At 44.1% G+C, this 20,447-nt stretch overlaps 1 protein-coding gene across 1 annotated transcript in view; it reads right to left on the reverse strand.

The window, feature by feature from the left end:
• LOC147678073 (vomeronasal type-2 receptor 26-like) overlaps positions 1 to 20,019 on the reverse strand; it is a 124,307-nt gene extending 104,288 nt beyond the window's left edge. The window contains exon 1 of the mRNA XM_086945619.1: positions 19,774 to 20,019. Within this exon, the coding sequence (XP_086801745.1) occupies positions 19,774 to 20,019 (246 nt within the window). The remainder of the gene's footprint in view (positions 1 to 19,773) is intronic.
• Between the last annotated feature and the right edge of the window lie 428 nt (positions 20,020 to 20,447).

Here is a 20,447-nt window from a genome sequence, read left to right on the forward strand (position 1 = left end):
GGAAGTAGGGTTGGAGAGCGAGAGTGATGGTTTTGGTGTACCTTGGAGCTACCATAAAAATAATGGTAGGTGGGTATTCTGGACCCCTAATGTCCTAGTGGCAAGGTGCACTCATTCACTCAGGATACGTACTCTGCAACAAGAACACAATCATTTCAGACAACCGTAAATGAATACTTTACAATCAATCTGAGAGGTCCTTAATGAAACATACACAACAAGGATTACTATGAGGAATTCAAGTTAATGTGAATGGCCCTTGAGCAGAGACACCTGCACTCAATCCTGAGCCTGTATCCTTCTGTCTCTGCTCTGAGGATTCCGAAGTCTTTATCTATCCTTAACCTCATGTTACTTCACACAACAAGTCCGTCTTCTTTAGCCAAGCCTTTCTTATTCAAACTCGAATTGATAGGTGTCCTTGAAGAAAAAGGGAACACTAGAACCAGAAACTTCCAGTTACTGCACTAAGCTGATCTTTGTGTAATGGGCTGGAACAGATGAAGGATAAACAGCAAAAAGATGGTTGTAGTCAAGGTGATAGAGGCACAGCAGACCCAGCTGATCGACCAGGTTCCAGGGTTTACAATTAATGGAAGCTGTCTCAAAGGAGCATAGTTTCAAGAGGGGTTGGTGAGCCCCATCTCCCAGGTGAAGATGTCCAGGTTACTCATGTCACAGGTGGCTGGCTCAGGACCCAAGAATGGCACTGACGGAGACACAGATCTCATACAAATGTTCATCTAGAGCTTTCTAGAAGATTACTGAGTGTTTCCTGTCAACTAGAAAGCTGTCTCTGGTAGGAGATGGGCCAGGTAATTAAAGGTTGAGTAAACAAACACATATTAAGCACTGGAGCCTTCCTGAAGATTATTGAGTGTTTCCTATCAATTATGCTTAATTCCTAAATTATGCTTATGCCTTATTATTTTCAATTGAGGTCTCTAAAGACACAACTTCACATGTAGTAGTAGTGTAATTTTTGATTTTACACATGAAGACTGGTACATCTGTATATTTATACTAAGATTCAATCGAAAAGCTTTCAGAGTGATCATAGGTTGTGGCGCACAGCCTGTATATAGCTTTTGAACAAGCGTTGCAGTGAGTTTGTATCTAGGATTGGAACTGAAAACCTAGCCTTGTGTGTTTTTTTGCAGTTTTAAAATTACGATTGTACTGATTACACCTATTTATTTATAATTGCTGATACTAATGCGGTAAGCAAACTATGTAGGTAAGAACTAGTTATTTAATTGAGAAAAAATGAGAGCAGTTTAAAAGTTACTGGGCAAATAAATATAAGGGCTATAGAGTGTTAACCATAGACTTGACCATAGAGAGTTGGCCGCCGTGAGCACACAGAGCGGCTGCCGCTTTGAAATATTAAGTATAGAAGTGAGCCATCTTGACAGGGTTTTTCCCCCAGTGCCTGAAGGACTTGAGAAAAGCACTATGCCAGTTACTGGGGTGATTTGAAAGTGAGATGAGACCTAGTAATTTAGAGAGCTAGATGATTAGGTTATGTGTCCTTAGTAATTTGTAGATTTTAATTATATGTATGTATTTTTAGGATTAGATCCACTATCGTTTACAAGAAGAAAAATGGAGACTACTTAGATCACATATAGAAATGTATATTGAAAATAAGATTACGACCACACAGAGAATATATATTTAGTATTTTGTTTGTAATTGTTTATTTAAGACAGGTATTGCTTTACAATAGTTAAATTATTTTCTTTAAACAATCATTTATCATAGAATCAGTTACATCCTCCAAATAAGGTCAGTTTTAGCACAACCTAACTGTACACAATAATTCATATTTTACATTTCTAAAGATATATTTCATAAAACTGTAAAAGTATCAAATCAGCAGCAACCTTTCAAACTTATTATTACAGTTCATGAACTAAAACCCTAGAACAGTGTTTTTTATTGTGATCGGGTCACTGTTTTACATAAAATGATCTGGGTTAGTTCTAAAATACCAAGTATTGGTGAATTATCTCAGAATAGTTGCCCAAGTAGCGTTCCTTCCTCCGACTACAGATTGTCCATGCAGCGTGTACAAATGTAGCTAAACTCTCAACGATCACCTGCCGCGTATCAGCTTTCCACTGGCGTAACACAGGCCCCCGCAACCCCTGCGGAGCGGGGGGCCCCCAAGCTCCAGGGGGCCCCTCAGCAGAGTACTCCGGCCGGAGAGCCAGGGCCGTAGCCACGGGGGGAGGCATTTGGGGGCGGGGCCAGCCTATGTAATCATTGACCCCCCAAACGACGCAGGCAGCTTGTGCAGTATTATTACGACTTGAGTCTTCCTATTTGAATGTGCACAATGTAAAAATGAAAATAATCAACCTAATAAATAAATGCTGCCTTATTAAAGAAAAATAACCTCTGCAACCAGGCCCCTTCGAAAACACAGCAGTTGTTTTGTTGCTGACAGCAGCCAGCAGAAGCAGGAGGGTGGTTTGTCCAGGGCATGACCTCTAAGGCGGGGGCACGATAGACCACGTGCATGAAAGTTAACTCCTCTCAACATTGTCTCTGCATGCGTGCTGGGAGTCTGACCTGACTAGAGAAAAAGAGCAGGCAATTCCAAAGAAGGACAGAAAGCCTCTCTCTTTGCCTGTAGCCTGTCTGAATCTTTCCGACACACAGGAAATGAAACTGAATCTTTCCCCAGACATGAAGCCCTCTTTAAAACTGTGGCGTGGTTAAGTGTTGCATTTCTTTCACTTATGCACGCTAGCAGAAAGGGAACCACTGGACAACTTTCATAATATATTGCAATGAGCAATAAATACAAAAAAATAACCCCCACATGCATCAAACTCCCATTTTGCGTTGCCAAAAGGCCCATAGCAATCAATGGAAATTCGCATTCGCAATTTTGAATTCGCAAATGTTGATGCAGTCCAAAGGACCCCCCTCTGCACCCCTGAAATGTATTAATAAATGGATGTTTCACACACACATGTCCTAAGGACATGTGTGTCTGTAACATGACATTGTTTAAAATGTAAATTAGAACATTTTAAACATTTTTCGCAATTTACCACAAGGTTCAACCTCGTGGTAATTTGCACTTCCAAACTTTGTATTCGCAATTTGATTTCAGAATGATGCATTGCATTTAAGGAATCGCAAATTTGCGATTCCTTAAATGCAATCGCATTCTGGAAAGTCGCAAAATTAGCGATTTTCATCACAAAAATGATGCATCTGAAAAAGCATTTTTGGAATCGCAAACGGCCGATTTTAAGGAATCGCACTGTTTGCGACTTCAAAAATGCTTGATGCATGTGGGGGTATATGTTTGAAATGCATAGTTAGTCCTGCAGGCGCGATGCCAGAAATCCTTGCATGTTATAGTTTGGAGCGCTAATGTACATTTTAACAATCGACTACACTGTCAGGATGATAACTGCAATTGGTGTTTTAATGTCTTCCCAGAACATCAGGTATTACTTTCACACTTCAGAATTGTTGCTTGCACACTTATAAATGGTGCCAGTGGGCCCTATTATGTGTAACACAATCAACCACTCAAACTTTTAATCCAATTGCACTTTGACTTTCTGTTTTACCACAAAAATCATGCCTGTAAACATCAGTTCATGAAAGGTACTGTTACGTGAAATCAAGGACAGCTCTAAAGCCTGCTACATGACCTAATGCCCCTTGGTAGATTTGCACACCTGTTCCTGCTAGCAGTATGTACATATTTTGTGAGGGAGTCTTGAAATGATGATTGCTTCGTAAAATCGTAAATCCGATATTTGTAAAGAGCGAACTACCCACCCCTATGGGTCTCAAGGCGCTGGGGGCCGTCGTGGAAATTAAGTGAGCTATTGCCCAGAGTCACATGGTGCTGAGCTCAGCTACCGCTGGAGCCGGGGATCAAACCGTGAGCCCTGTGCTCCAAAGTCAGCTAATCGGGCTGCTATGCCATACCCCTCCCTCTGCTCTTCCTGTCCCTCTATTTTGTAAATGATAGTGAGGTTTGCACAGTTGTCGTCTACGGTTTTTGTTTTGTAAAGGAGTTTCAGCACCTGTAAACACAGTGATAGTTTGCTCTACAAATATGCATGAAATATCGTTTACTTCCAGTGACCTACCTGTTTTAAGAGCTGCTGTCCATGCTGCTCATGTTTTGTGCAAAGTTTTTCACTCATCTCCTACCATTCTCTACCTATATGGTGAGGGAGTGTTCTCCTGCTACTTCATATAACTATGTGAAGGACACTTGCACAACTCCTTTCTGTGATGCACCATGTTGTGGGAGAGATGATTGCCCAACTAATTTCCATGGATCAGCTGATTTTCCTAAGAGTTATTTTTAGGGTCCAGCCTGTGAGAGCATGTGCCTCGCTTACGGGACACTCTTTTATAGAGAAAAGGGTTTGGAGCCCGCCAGTTTCTTACCATTTGTCAGCTTGCGTGGCACTCTTCTTTACAGCCCAGTAATTCGTCACTGCATGCCTTACATAATTTCCGTTCATCTCTGTGGAGCAGGGACCAAGCACTGATTGATTCAACTTAATCAGTGTCCCTCCGCCGCTCCTGGCGTGATTGAGGTACTATTTTGTTCTTTTTCATTTTTTTTGCCCTGCAAACAGACGGCGTATGATGGGCAAAAACATACCCAACAGGACAAATACAATTGCAAAAGTTTTATTTCTATTGTTAACTTTATTTTATTTTGTCAAGTCTTCTTTTCTCACTTTGCACTCATGTTTTATATTCTTTTTGATAATTGGCGTTATTCTAAAAAAATTAGGATATGGTATTGCAAAGTGACATCCTTTCTTTCTTATGTGAAGTTTCTGAAACTATGCTTTAACACATAATCATGCTGTACACTCAAAACCACCACTCAAATCCGCCCAACTCAAGTCAATCCACACCAGACCAATCCAATCCAAACCACTCTAATTCAAATCACTCTCCCCAATCCAAACCCCTCACCCCAATCAAATCCACTCCAAACCTCTACACTCCAATCCTCCCAACCCGTCCCACTCTAGTCTTCCCCACTCCAATCCAAAACAATCTGTCCCACTCCAAAACAATCTGCCCCACTGCAATTCAAAACAATCTGCCCCTCTCCAATTTGCTCACTCCAAACTGCCCACTCCAATTCAAAACAGTCTCCTTCATTTCAGTCTTCCCCACTCCAATCCAAAACAATCTGCCCTTCTCATGAAACAATCTTCCCCACTCCAATCCATCCCACACCAATCCCAAACAATCTACCCTATACCAATCAGCACCGATCCAAAACAGTTTGCCCCACCAGTCTGCCCCACTCCAATCCAAAACAATCTGTCCCACTCCAAAACAATCTGCCCCACTGCAATTCAAAACAATCTGCCCCTCTCCAATTTGCTCACTCCAAACTGCCCCACTCCAATTCAAAACAGTCTCCTTCATTTCAATCCGCCCCACTCCAATCCAAAACAATCTGCCCCACACCAATCCAAAACAATCTGCCCTACTCCAAAACTATCTTCCCCACTCCAATCTATCCCACACCAATTCCAAACAGTCTACTCTATACCAATCTGCACCAATCCAAAACAGTTTGCCCCACCAGCCTGCCCCACTCCAATCCAAAACAATCTGCCCCACTTCAATCTGCCCCACTTCAATCTGCCCCACTCCAATCCAAAACAATGTGCCCCACTCCAATCCAAAACAATGTGCCCCACTCCAATCCAAAACAATGTGCCCCACTTCCATCCAAACAATCTGCCCCACTTCCATCCAAACAATCTGCCCCACTTTCATCCAAACAATCTGCCCCACGTCAGGCCAAACAATCTGCCCCACGTCAGACGAAACAATCTGCCCCACTCCAATCCCAAACAATCTGTCCTACTTCAATCCAAACAATCTTCCCCACTTCAGTCCTAACAATTTGCCCCACTCCAATCGAAAACAATCTGCCCCACTTCAATCCAAACAATTCTCTCCACTCCAATCCAAAACAATCTGCCCAGTCCAATCCACCCACACCAATCCAAAACAATCTGCCTACTCCAATCTTCCCCACTCCCATCTTCCCCCTCCAATTTTAAACAGACAGCCCCAATTTAATCCACCCAACTCAAATATAAAACAATGTGCCCACTGTAGTCCGCCCACTCTGATCTGCCCTGCTATAATTTGCCCCGCTTCAATCTAACTCACCCCAATCCACCTACTCCATCCCAATTCACCACTCTCCAATCCACCACAATCCCCACACTCCAACTCAATCCACCCCACACCAATCCAATACACCCTATCCAGCCTAATCCAATCTACCCTAATCCAATCCAATCCAACTCATCCCACTCCAATCCAGTCCACTCTAATCCAAAACAATCTGCCCCACTCCAATCCATCCCACTCTAACCTTCCCCAATCCAGTCGAAAACTATTTACCCTACTCCAATTTGCCCCACTCCAATCTAAAACAATCTACCCCACTCCAATCTCCCCCATCCCAAAAAGATTACCCCACCTGTCTGCCCCACTCCAATCCAAAACAATCTGCCCCACTCCAATCCAAAACAATCCACCCCACTCCAATCCAAACAATCTGCCCACTCCAATTCAAAACAACATACCCCACTCCAATCCAAAACAATCTGCCCCACTTCAAACAAAGACAATGTGTTTTACTTCATTCAAAGCAATCTGCCCCACTCCAATCAAAAACAATTTAACCCACTCTAATCTGCCTTACTCAAGTCTACCCCACTCCAGTCTGCCTCACTCAAATCCAAAAGAGACAGCCCCATTCTTATCCACCCCACTCCAATCTGTCCTACTCCAGACCCCTCCACTCCAATCCCCCCACCCCAATCCAATCAAATCCACCTCACCCAATCCACCAACACTCCAATGTACCACAATCCAGCCCACCCCACATCAACCCAATCCAGCCCAATCCAATCTACCCAACTCCAATCCAATCCACCTCATCCCAATCCAGCCAACCCCAATCTAATCTAGTCCACTCTAATCCAAAACAATTTGCCCCACTCCAATGTGATCCACAACAATGTGCCCCACTCAAATCCAAAACAATCTGCTCACTCCGATCCAAAACAATCTGCCCCACTCCAATCCAAAACAATCTGCACCACTCCAATCTGCCCCACTCCAATTCAACAGAATCTGCCCTACTCCAATCCAAAACAATCTGCCCCTCTCCAATTTGCTCACTCCAAACTGCCCCACTCCAATTCAAAACAGTCTCCTTCATTTCAATCCGCCCCACTCCAATCCAAAACAATCTGCCCCACACCAATCCAAAACAATCTGCCCTACTCCAAAACTATCTTCCCCACTCCAATCTATCCCACACCAATTCCAAACAGTCTACTCTATACCAATCTGCACCAATCCAAAACAGTTTGCCCCACCAGCCTGCCCCACTCCAATCCAAAACAATCTGCCCCACTTCAATCTGCCCCACTTCAATCTGCCCCACTCCAATCCAAAACAATGTGCCCCACTCCAATCCAAAACAATGTGCCCCACTCCAATCCAAAACAATGTGCCCCACTTCCATCCAAACAATCTGCCCCACTTCCATCCAAACAATCTGCCCCACTTTCATCCAAACAATCTGCCCCACGTCAGGCCAAACAATCTGCCCCACGTCAGACGAAACAATCTGCCCCACTCCAATCCCAAACAATCTGTCCTACTTCAATCCAAACAATCTTCCCCACTTCAGTCCTAACAATTTGCCCCACTCCAATCGAAAACAATCTGCCCCACTTCAATCCAAACAATTCTCTCCACTCCAATCCAAAACAATTTGCCCAGTCCAATCCACCCACACCAATCCAAAACAATCTGCCTACTCCAATCTTCCCCACTCCCATCTTCCCCCTCCAATTTTAAACAGACAGCCCCAATTTAATCCACCCAACTCAAATATAAAACAATGTGCCCACTGTAGTCCGCCCACTCTGATCTGCCCTGCTATAATTTGCCCCGCTTCAATCTAACTCACCCCAATCCACCTACTCCATCCCAATTCACCACTCTCCAATCCACCACAATCCCCACACTCCAATTCAATCCACCCCACACCAATCCAATACACCCTATCCAGCCTAATCCAATCTACCCTAATCCAATCCAATCCAACTCATCCCACTCCAATCCAGTCCACTCTAATCCAAAACAATCTGCCCCACTCCAATCCATCCCACTCTAACCTTCCCCAATCCAGTCGAAAACTATTTACCCTACTCCAATTTGCCCCACTCCAATCTAAAACAATCTACCCCACTCCAATCTCCCCCATCCCAAAAAGATTACCCCACCTGTCTGCCCCACTCCAATCCAAAACAATCTGCCCCACTCCAATCCAAAACAATCCACCCCACTCCAATCCAAACAATCTGCCCACTCCAATTCAAAACAACATACCCCACTCCAATCCAAAACAATCTGCCCCACTTCAAACAAAGACAATGTGTTTTACTTCATTCAAAGCAATCTGCCCCACTCCAATCAAAAACAATTTAACCCACTCTAATCTGCCTTACTCAAGTCTACCCCACTCCAGTCTGCCTCACTCAAATCCAAAAGAGACAGCCCCATTCTTATCCACCCCACTCCAATCTGTCCTACTCCAGACCCCTCCACTCCAATCCCCCCACCCCAATCCAATCAAATCCACCTCACCCAATCCACCAACACTCCAATGTACCACAATCCAGCCCACCCCACATCAACCCAATCCAGCCCAATCCAATCTACCCAACTCCAATCCAATCCACCTCATCCCAATCCAGCCAACCCCAATCTAATCTAGTCCACTCTAATCCAAAACAATTTGCCCCACTCCAATGTGATCCACAACAATGTGCCCCACTCAAATCCAAAACAATCTGCTCACTCCGATCCAAAACAATCTGCCCCACTCCAATCCAAAACAATCTGCACCACTCCAATCTGCCCCACTCCAATTCAACAGAATCTGCCCTACTCCAATCCAAAACAATCTGCCCCACTCCAATACAAACCAATCAGCCGCACTTCAATTCAAAACACTCTGTCCCACTCCAATCTGCCCTACTCAAATCCAAAACAATCTGCACCACACCATTCTGCCCCCACACCAATCTAAAACAATACAATCCCCTCCGATCCAAAACAGTCTGCCCTACTCCAATGCAAAACAATCTGCCCCACCCCAATCAGCCCCACTCCAATCCAAACAATCTGCCCCACTCCAATCAGCCCCACTCCAATGTGCCCTATTCCAATCCAAAACAAACTACCCCACTCCAAATTCAAAACATTCCACCCCACTCCAATCTAACCACTATACCCTAATCCAATCCATCCCACCCAAATCCAATTTACCCCACTCAAATCTAATTCACCCCACTCCAATACACCCCACCCAATTCAATCCACCTCAAGTCAATCCACCCCTCTGTAATCCAATCTAATCTACTCCAATCCACCCATGCCAATCCAGTCCACCCACTGCAATCCACTCCACTCCACTTAATCCAACCCACTCTATCCCAATCCAATCTACTCCAGTCCAGTCCACCCCACTATCTCAGTCCAGTCTACCCTATTCCACCACACTCCACTCCATTCGGCACCACTCTACGATAGTGCTCTCTGACATTGCACTCTACGACCCTCTCTGCCACTGAACCAGTGAACTCTACTCCCTTCTACTCAACTCTATGACACTCTACTCCCCCTACTCCTCTCTACTCCAACAAATACAGTGTACGGGACTCTACTCCCCCCACTTCACTCCAGGACACCCCTGCCACTAACTTGTAGCCACGCTGGATAGCAGCCTTACTGGCAAAACCACATTGCCAAAGCCAATAGCCTTTGTATACGCAATACCTATTGGCTTTGCCAGTGCTTGTTATAGTTGCTGTCTATAGTATTCCTTTTTTGTCCTAGTCTGAGGAAAGCTTGCACTGTATCTGCCAATGTTTCTATGTTTGAAGAAAACTTACAAAGGTACTTTTGTGTTTTACCTCTACTGCTTGTGTGAGCGAAGCTTCTAGTCCTGCTGCCTAAGGTATACCTCTTCTCTGTGTGATTAAATCTCACCTTCTAGCCTGTGTTCTGCCTGGTTTGTGTTGCCAAGAAGCCTGCAATGCTGCTATCTGTGCAGTACAATTACTGCATATGAGTTAAGTTTAAAATGCTGTTGCTTCTGTCCCCTGCACCCTATGAGAAAAACCTTATTTTTTGCTTCTTTTACATTCTGTTGCAAATATTTCAGTGATTACTTTGCCCCCACACCATTGAGCTACACACTCAACCACAGTGTCATAAGTAATCGGATGAGAAACTGACTTGACTGGGCTCAAGGACAACAGTGATGGACTGTAGAGAACAAGTTGCGACAGAAGAACAAACGGAATGCTGTCAATGAAGAGGCAGGACAACAGGCAAAGATGGGAGGAAATAAATGAAAGTGGGAGAGGAAAGAGGAATGAAGTGACCCCTTGATTCGATAGACCTTTGCAACTACCACACAATTTCTCTCCTTCCCATTTCAAAATAAGATTTAGATTGGGCATCTTGGTCTCAAATCAGTATGGCATAGCACAGCGTGGCCTCTCCCATCATGCATATGCAGACTTTCTTCCACACTATAGAATGGGACTGATAGTGCTGTTGAATCTGTGTAACCTGAGAGGAGAGGTGTATGCTGGGCTGTTAGTGTCCACATTCGTTTAGATCTGGTAGCATCATTCACAATTAACATCTGTCATAATGGATGTTACAGAGGTGGGTATTCAGGCAGTCTAAACCAACATTGCTAAGACTGTGCCTTGAATACCTACCCATGATTGAATTTAACAAAATCTCAGAAGCCTTGGTTTCCCAGTTTTGCTTGCTGTAAGAACTTGAAGTATTGGTTGAGAGAGTGAAAACCCACCTCAAATAATAATCACAAGTCTTATCAACATAAACCACTAGAGTCACTAAATAAACCTATGCTTAACTCTCTGGTAGCTTGCAACACAACAGTCAGTCTTACCTTTGAGGTAATGGGTAAAGTATTTATGCAGTACTCAAATAGAAATAAAGAGAAAACACAACAAAACAAACATCCCAAGCCAATTTAGGAAAATATAGTACATATTAATAAACAATATTATACCAAAGCGATAAAAATCCAATAAGTAGAACCGTAGATACGAATAAGCGTCAATCGTGGTCATCTGATCATGTTAGACCAGTTCAAAATCAAAAGGTAAGGATGACCGTGATGGAGCGTGGGTCAGATGCAGGGACTAGGTTCCTGGGAGTGGAAGGTTTACCTTCTGACTTAGAAAGTTTTATGGGGAAAATGTGGTCTCTGAAGAGTCATCGGCGGAGCAAGAAGGATCTGAAGTGATGTTTATTGATGGTGGGTTGCTTATGAGCGGAATCAAGGTGCGATTGTCGACGAAGGCGGGAAAGTGAGCGGGCGAAGTTTGAAGTCCACTTCTCGGAATTGAACCCTGGTCCCGGGCTAGACCTCTGCATCAGGGTCTGCCGCTCTAATCAATGAGCCACACTTCTCCACTCATTGAGCCACACTTCTCCACAAAGGCTGACTTAAGATTAACAAAAATGACATATAAATGGCCTTTACCAAGTAAGATGGTTTTCAAGTAAATCAGATTAAACATAAAAATTTGATCTAGCAAGCTTATTTTGGGGCAAAAGCCTGCTTGCTGGTTTTTAAATATGTTGTTTGTTGATGCCCAGTCAGACAGTTTTCCCAGGATCCACTGAAAAAAGATCTTATGGAGCTCATCTAATAAAATGAAAGGCATGTAGTTCTCGGGGTTGACCAGTTGGCCTTTCTTATAAATTGGGATGATATCTGCACTGTGCCAAAAATCCGGTATTAGACCCCCCATCATAACTGTCCGCATAATAAGATTTTAATGTGTGGCCTAAATATCTGGCACTGAAGCGTACAAGTCAGAGGGAATGCTGTCTGGGCCAGGGGCTTTGTTGGGAACAATTGATTTTACTGCCCGAAAAGAATCTGCAAGGGAGATTTCAAGAATATATGCTTGACCTTGAATAAAGGTAGAAGAGTTTTCACTTGTCTCCACATCTTGTAAACCCATTTAGTAAAGAATGGTGAGTTAACAATATGTCACCAATGATCACAAAATACTGTGAGATTATAAAAGTTCTTATTATGTCACATCAAAAAGTCACTAGTTGAAAAATAAATTTTGGTTTCTGGAAAACCTTGATTCAATGAATATGTTAATCTACTACCAGTTCGGAGTGTTTTCTGACCGAGCTGCACTCCTACAGTCCACCCGAGCGAGTACGATGCGGCCGCATGCTGCCGGACTCGGTTCGGTTGGACTCCCATAGAAGTCAATCAGAGCCGGTCATACGACACTTATATGGGCTCTCGTTGACTGAATGGGTACCTCTCGCACAAGGGCGCCCCCTACAGTGGGTACGCGTTGGTGCCCTCCGCATTGTACATGCCTGTGTTGGGGAGACCCTTGGGTCTCCCCCTGTGTCCGAGTTGTAAGGCTGCGGGTGACGGGATTCCAACGCGGACCCCCAAAGGCAGCTTCCGGGATGTTTTTGCGAGCCAGAAACTTCGTCTCGATCCGGCTGTCTAACGCTTGCATCATACTGGCTTGGTCAGAATTTGCCTTCATTGCACAGCACGATTTGCTTACGAACGTGGCGTACAGAGCGGTTCGGACCCAGAAACGATTCAGTTGGCGATTTTGCGTTTCTCGCATCATACTTGCTTGCTCGTACAGCTGTATGAGTCGGGCGGAGAACAAGCGTACCGCTCATACTTTTTACAGCCGAAGTGCATTCGGGGACCTTCTGAGCGAGATCGGAATTCGCCCCTTTGTTGTGAAATATTATCAAGTGTCTGTCTCATTTAACTTCAATGTCACCTGTTAAACTGGAGTCACATTTAATAAAGAAATGCTCAATTGTATTGTTAAGTGTTGTTAGAGGATATTAAATATTTTCTTAATGATTAAAGTTTAGCAAAATAGTTAAAATACAGTAATATAAAATATATGAAGTATAGTTGTTTAAAGAATGGACTCTGATGGTAATCTGGGGAATTGTATGGAAAGGATGATTTACACATCTCTTAGAAATGAGAATATCGTCTGTTAGGTATATATTGATCAGTATGAATTTTGGATTTCATAATTATAGTATTCAATATATAATTGTTTCTTTCTTTTGGTTTTTGCTTTGAAGTAACCTTTATGGAAATACTTCCATTCTTGAAGTAGTGATGATCATCGCAAAACACTTTGGCCCATGTTTTTCTAAAAAATGTTGTTATAAATTACCTTTGAAGAGCACCTTGTATCTTTTCTGTGTGTGAAAATTCCTATACTCGTTCGACAGAAGAGAGGGAGTAGTGTGCCGGTCAGGGCTAATCCAGTTGTCCATACTGACTGATCCTTAATGCTAGGTCTTTCCCAGAGGTAACAGACAGTGCAACCTGGCCATTCTATTGCCCACTCTAAATCTGGAGGGACGTCGAATGGCCAAACCTCCAATGGCCCTTATGTATGTCAACGATTGAAATGGAGTAGACTCTGTCACTGTTATACTTAAGGTCCACCTGTTTGCAAATCAGATGGACGGACCTTCAGTTTGGCAGAGAGGGTACTCTATTGCTTATACAATGGAGTAGCCTCTCAGCCAAAATCTAAATCAGACCCATAGTCTCTGAAATGGAAGTGAAGACCCTCCAGCGGTACAATGCAGCGTGCTGCATCTAGTTGATGCCACTTTGAAGTCAAATAGGAATAGGGGTTGAGTGAGCTCTCACTAAAGTCATTTGTTTTGACAGCAAAAACTCTGAGCCAGAAAAGTACAAACCTGCACCGTGAAGAGTCCTCCAGTCAGCGGAATACTTGTGGCACCTTTGCCCAGTCAAGATTTCTACCTTTGGACTTAGGGCTAGAATTAGATCTTGGCAGTGAGGAAACTCCATCTCAATGACAACAGAGTTCCCTCCCCTCTAAGACTATGGTCCGGGGAACATCTTTTTTAACACAACTTTTACCACGCAGTGCCTTTACGACGCAACTTTTACAATGCAAACCATTACAATGCATTGCGCTGGGGGGGGGCGCTCTAGGATAGGGAATAGGTTTAATGTACTATCCAACACCTTCCCTACTATCCACGGGGATTGGAGTTGGAATAGTAAATTAAACTATTCACTATCCAGCGCCCCAAAGCACTATGCGTTCTAAAGGCATGCGTTGTAAAAACCGCGTTGTAAAGGCATGCGTGGTAAAAGCATGCGTTGTAACGTCATACATCCCTATGGTCCACCTGCCAAACTTAAGCGTGGACAGACCATAGTTTGAGGATGGTGGAGACAACATCATCTCTGCTATTTTCAAACTTCTCCGATGGCCTGACGTAAAAAGGGCTATTAGAAGTTTGAATATATGTCAGCCTACCTAAATTAAATGGGCATACATGGAGTAGTATTTCAATGTCCATCACCTCCAGGAAAAACCGGGAGGTAAGGGGCACAGAAAAGTGCACATGCCTCTGTCACCATGGAAGGAAACTCTCTTGGTGAGGATGGCATGATTGTTTTAATTTTCAGAAAGAAAGTCCAACTTTGGAATTTATGCGTGGAAATGAATGAATGAATGAATATAGGACTTGTAGAGCGCTAACTTAGCCCATGGGCATCAAGTCGCTAAAAGCAAAGCAATGTGCAGGCAGGCGAAGACACACTCAGACCAGCATCTCAGGGAACAACCAGGTCTTTAAAATCTTTCAAAAGAGCGTGTGTGATCGTTGTACCGAAATATCGTCAGGGACAGAATTCCTCAAATTAGCTACAGCAGGTGAAAAGGCTCTCCCACCCCATCTCATCCTTTTAAACCTCGGGACGATAAGGAAATGTTTGCTTGCTGACCTGAGTTTCCTCTTGGGAGCATAGCGTTGAAATAAAGCTCTAATGCCCACCGGACCCAGGCCACAGTAGGCATTGTGAGTGAGGCAGAGGATTTTAAACATAATTCTGCGGTCCATGGGGAGCCAGTGAAGAGAAAGGAGGGAAACCGAGACTGAGTGATGTTTAGGCAAGTCCATCGCCAGCCTTGCAGCGGCATTCTGGACCAGCTGCAGGCGACGCAGCTGTCCATTTTTAATGCCCAAATAAAGGGCATTACAATAGTCCAATCTGGACAGTATTAGTGCACCAACAACTTGTTTAGGTGCAGCAAATGAAAGGAACTGCGAGATTTTCCTTATGAGCCTAATTAGCCCAAAGCAGGTAGTCACCGTCCTGGAGACCTGCAGATTCAAAGAAGGGAATTGTCAACCACAACTCCCAAGTTTTTACCATGGTAGACAGGAATTGGACAGGTACCCAAGGAGTCGGGCCACCAATCCCCTGACCAAGTATCCAACTTGTCCCCGAAAATCAGAACCTCTGTCTCCTCGCCATTCAATTTCAGATAGTTTTGCACCATCCATGACGAGACTGCTTGCATGCAATTTTTTAAGTTGCGAGCGGAGTCACTGATATTATGAGTGATATATAACTATTACCCTGGTTCCTTAGTGAGTAGGGTTCCCCTGTTTCTCTTGAACTCTTCTGTTCTTAGGCAGGTCCAGAGTGTTTTCTTTTGAGCTGTGGATGAGGTGCCATCTTTGTATATTTCACTAGCTTGTGTGTAGGGGTGACTCCTGAACACTCCCTAGCAAATGAGAGAAAGGATCCCGGGGGCAACTTTTCCCAATTTATTAAAAAAGTAAATTGAATTAGATGTTTCACAATTGAATAAGATGTTTTTCAAATATTAAACATACTGGTTGATCCATTTCTCTAACTTGTCCCAAACCAGATACAATAAAGTTAAAAGAATAATCTGCACTGTAAATCTCTTCTACAGTGAAAGTAGCTTTTGGGCGCTTGTCACTGTAGGGACAATCCAACAATATTTCTAAATGCCCCTCCTTTAAATACCAGGCACCCTAATTTGTGTTCAACAAGGCCTACTGAGGAGTGACTTATTAATAATTAAATGACTGTTTTCCCTGCTAGGACAGTAGGTTTAAACTAATGCAGCAGTCAGGCTACATTGATAGGCCAGAAGACATGGTTTCCTTGTCACACTAGTGGAAGGCACAATAAGTGCTGCAGACTACGGGTAATATTTAACTTTCCATGCCATAGGTGTAATTTCCACACCATTTACTATGGCGATACAGGGGAGGTAACATGCCAATCAGGAATTCAACAATGTGTTTTATGAACCAGAGCTCATACAGAGGACCCTGAACAACAGAGTCATAAAACCAGCAATACAATTCATAGCAAAATGGAGGTGACCACACAAAAAAGAGATATTTTACCACAGGTGTGAACATATCTGGCCGGGAACTAAATCTCAACATGAATCAACAACACTCAGACCCATAATTATGGGGAGAGTAATTAACTGTCACTAATTAGCCACATCAATTTCTGTTGCAAATATGGAGCCAGAATAGTTGTCTGGAAAATAAACAGTGGAAACATTGTTTCTTCCATAGATTACTACATGTCTCCTTTGACAGGTAAAGCTGCCAGAGACATCCAAAATATGCCTGGTAATCCTCAGCATTTACATACTCATAATACTTTTGCTGGCTCTGGGAATTGACAGGAGATAATGTTTATGGTGTGAACGTCACTTGACCTAATTAAAGGGCATTTATCCTCTCTGCACAGTACAGTTATAACTGAAGGTCATTGAAGAGCACATTAAATCAAGTTGTGGCCTTAAAACACAATACCAATTGTGAGAAAGTTCCCTCTTTCTGCATGGTAGCCCCCACTTTTAGCTGAACTGCTGATGTGCTTTGACTAAGTGTGCCCTGGGCTCCTGCCAATCAGGTGCCCCGGTTCTATGTTCTTTCCCTAAACCTGCATTAAAAACAAAACCCAATTGGCATCTCTGACCACTGGTCAGCCCCTGGTAAGTGGTACCACAGGGACCCAGGGCACTGAGACCAGGGAAGACCTCTAAAGGGCTGCAGCGCTTACTGTGCCACCCTTAGAGGCCCTGTACCATTACCCTCGCACACTGCCTTCATGGCACACATCCCTGTGTGCCATGCCTCCAACCCACTGCCCTGGCACAAATCAGTCACCCCTCTAGCTGGGTGCCCTATACCAGAGGTGAGGGTACATGTGCATGAGCCCTGTACCCCTATAGTGTCTAAGTCCATTCTTAGACATTGTAAGTGCAGTGATGCCATTAAGAGTATATGGTGCTGGGATTTTGTCATTATGAACTCCACAGCCCCATATGGCTGGACTGAAAACTGAGAAGTTTGGTATTAAACTTCTCAGCACATTAAGCCCACACTGATGCCAGTGTGGGATTTAATGAAAAATACACACAGAGGGCATCTTAGAGATGCCCCCTGAAAAACTACCTACCACTAGTGTCCAGGCTTTCAGCTGCCACCACCAGACATGTTTCCGGACCCCTGGGTCAGAAGCCTGCTGCTCTCGGGGGGCTGCAACAATGCAAATCCTGGGACAAGGTACCAAGCCTCCTCCTTCAGGATGGGCAGTGTCCACGAAGGGGATGTTTCCATGGCTCGCCACCTTTGTGAGCTTCCCCAAGCCACTTTATTCTTCCCCACTCTGGGCGGGAGAACCAGTGGGAAAAACAAGTGAGGAAGCGAGGTGTGCCCACCTCTGCCCCTCAGGTGGGGGAGGCAAAGTGAAGCACAATTCTCAGTCCCCGCCATCTTGTAAATGGGGGACCCGACCAAGAAGGGAAAGGCTTATACCCCCCACCCACTGTACCAATTACCTACCTGTAATGCCCCATATCTAGTATTTATGGGCACCCCTGAACCTTGCTTCCTCAGACAAGAACCTGCAAGATGAAAAGAAGAAGAAGGACCGAACAGCCATGCCGAATCTAACAAGAGGGGGACGCCCACAGACTTGCCTCCAACCGATGCCTGCAGCTTCAAACCGGAAGGTCGCCCCAACAGCGACCAGGAGCTGGTAAGAAGATCCCACTCTAAAAGGCACCCTTGCACCCAACACCCCACAGCCTTGGGTGGCTCAACAAAAGGTGCCTAACCAACCCCCATGATCTCAACTTACCTCTCCAAGTGGCGGTCACACCCAGAAGACCTTTGTCCCAAGTCTGCAGTGCTTTTGCAGACCGGAGACTCCCCTTTGAAAGCTACAGGGCTTCCGATGCCAAAAGAGCACTCTGCACCCTGCCGTCCCATTGCCGCTGAGGGTGTATCTTTTGTGCTGGCCTAAACCCCCATTTGCCCTGAGCTTAATTCAAGGAGTTTTGCTTACACACCCAGTGGCCTGCTCGTCAACAGCCACCAACCGGAGGCCCCCTATCCCCCATTGGATAACATTGGGCCTGAGCACTCTACACCCGGCTGCCCTAGTGCAGCTGAAGGTGTAACAAGAGTGCATCCTTGACCCTGGGGGACCCCTGAGTCTAACCCCAGAACACCAACTCCCACAACAAAGTGCTTACCTTTAAACCGATAACACTATTTTCCTCCAAGGGGTAACATTGAGGGTCATAATTACAAGCCCCTTGCGCCACTTTTGCGTCACTTTTCTCATATTAAAAATGATGTAAAAGTGGCACAAGGGCCTTGTAAATATGCCCCCAAATGTTTTTCTATGAAAAGTCTATGCCTTGAGTTGGAAAACCTATAGAAATTCTTTAAAATTGTTCTAACTAACAAAAATTATTTGACTTACCTGTTTACAGGAAATGTCCCAGTGTAGTATCCAGGTGTACTGCACTGTGTAAGAAAAGTAATCTGAAAGTAATGTACTGGTCATTTTACTAAAAAATACTATTCAAAGTATATGTACTGTATTTATAAATCATTGCATCTCTCAGCAACAATATTGGAAGTCAAAACAGAGTGCATATACAATTACAATCCAAACTGTATATTAACTGCAAAGTATTTATCACTTACCTGTGCCAGGCTTGGCTGGTTCTAGGAAATAAAATAACTAAAGGAATATTTTTATACAAAAACAATTGGTCTGAAGCTCAGTCTTTGAGTGTGTGAATTCATTTGCTGACTGAGTGTGTACAACAAAGGCTTAACACTATCCTCTAATAAAGCCAGAATGCTCAACCCCGCTACCCCAAATAGAGAGTCAATTGCTATCTACTTTACCTCTGCCCACATTTGGGACTCTGTGCACACTATACCTCACTTTGGTATAGTATATACAGAGCCAGATTCCTACACCAGTCATTCATTAATTTCTTTTCAGCAGTTTTAGAAATTACAGGCACAGGTACATATGTATCAAAGAAGGAAATGGGAGGTGGGCAAGCTGAGATTTTCAAGGTTCAATTGTGCATGTCCTGAAATCCAAAATAGTAATCAGATTACATAGAAAACGGCTGGGCCTTCACCATTATTATTAACTGAAAAGGGCACTTTATCGAAGCATAATAGTCACTGTAGCAATAATTTTGTAAACACACTTTACATCTCCCCTCATGAAATCCCCACAGTATACAACAGAGTCAGCGCTATAGACAAGGTCTCACCCCTGTTGGCATGCAAATAGTTATTCAAAGAGACAAAGCATGTAAACATAACAGTATCACCTTACAGGGGTACCCTCCTCAGAAAATGCACTTGGGTTGCATGAAGCCTTGGATTATACCATAGGTATCTAAAAGCTCATTATGAATAGGCCTTTCTAGTCACCTTCTCAAACATGCCCAGGTGGATGAGGCTGTTGTTAAGGGTCAGCACTGGGTCTGATGTATGTTCCAGCCGGTACGTTCCCACCACCACATTCTCTGCTGCTCCTTCTGCTGTTATTTTCCAGTTGAGTATTTCATAGGCTGGTGGCGGGTTCCCATTGGAATCAAAAAATATCTTGTCCCCTGCTGTGCTCTGGAAGTTAACATTCCTCACATAGTGCAGCAGCTGTGAAGATAAAAAGGTCATGCTGTATTTTAGCATTGGCGTTAACTTCTTAACCCTCTACATGTGCTTGTGCAAATCAAGTATTTATTGTGCAGAATGTTCCTTCTTGAGGCTGTTTCCAAAGAGTCAGAAAACCAGGAAAGAGATGTAACAACACATTTTTGCTTCACTGTATTATAGTTGTGAGATCCAGCAGAGATAGAAAGAGAAAAAGAGTACCCTCACCAGAGCCTCACACAGCTGGGTCATCACTGTGAGGCTCAGTTGAGGGTGCCCCCCAACTTTGGTATAGTGATGCAAAGCCCAGAGGAGAGAGAACCTCTCTCCGGGACCTTGCAACTATGACCTCTGGTACTGTGAGACCCAGCAGAGGGAGAGAGAGAGAAATATCCCATCCTAGCCTCATAGAGTTAGATCATGTCTGTGAGGCCGATGTGAGTGGGGCCCTC

This window comes from Lissotriton vulgaris, chromosome 12, assembly GCF_964263255.1.
Source record: "Lissotriton vulgaris chromosome 12, aLisVul1.2, whole genome shotgun sequence".
Lineage (NCBI taxonomy): Eukaryota > Metazoa > Chordata > Amphibia > Caudata > Salamandridae > Lissotriton > Lissotriton vulgaris.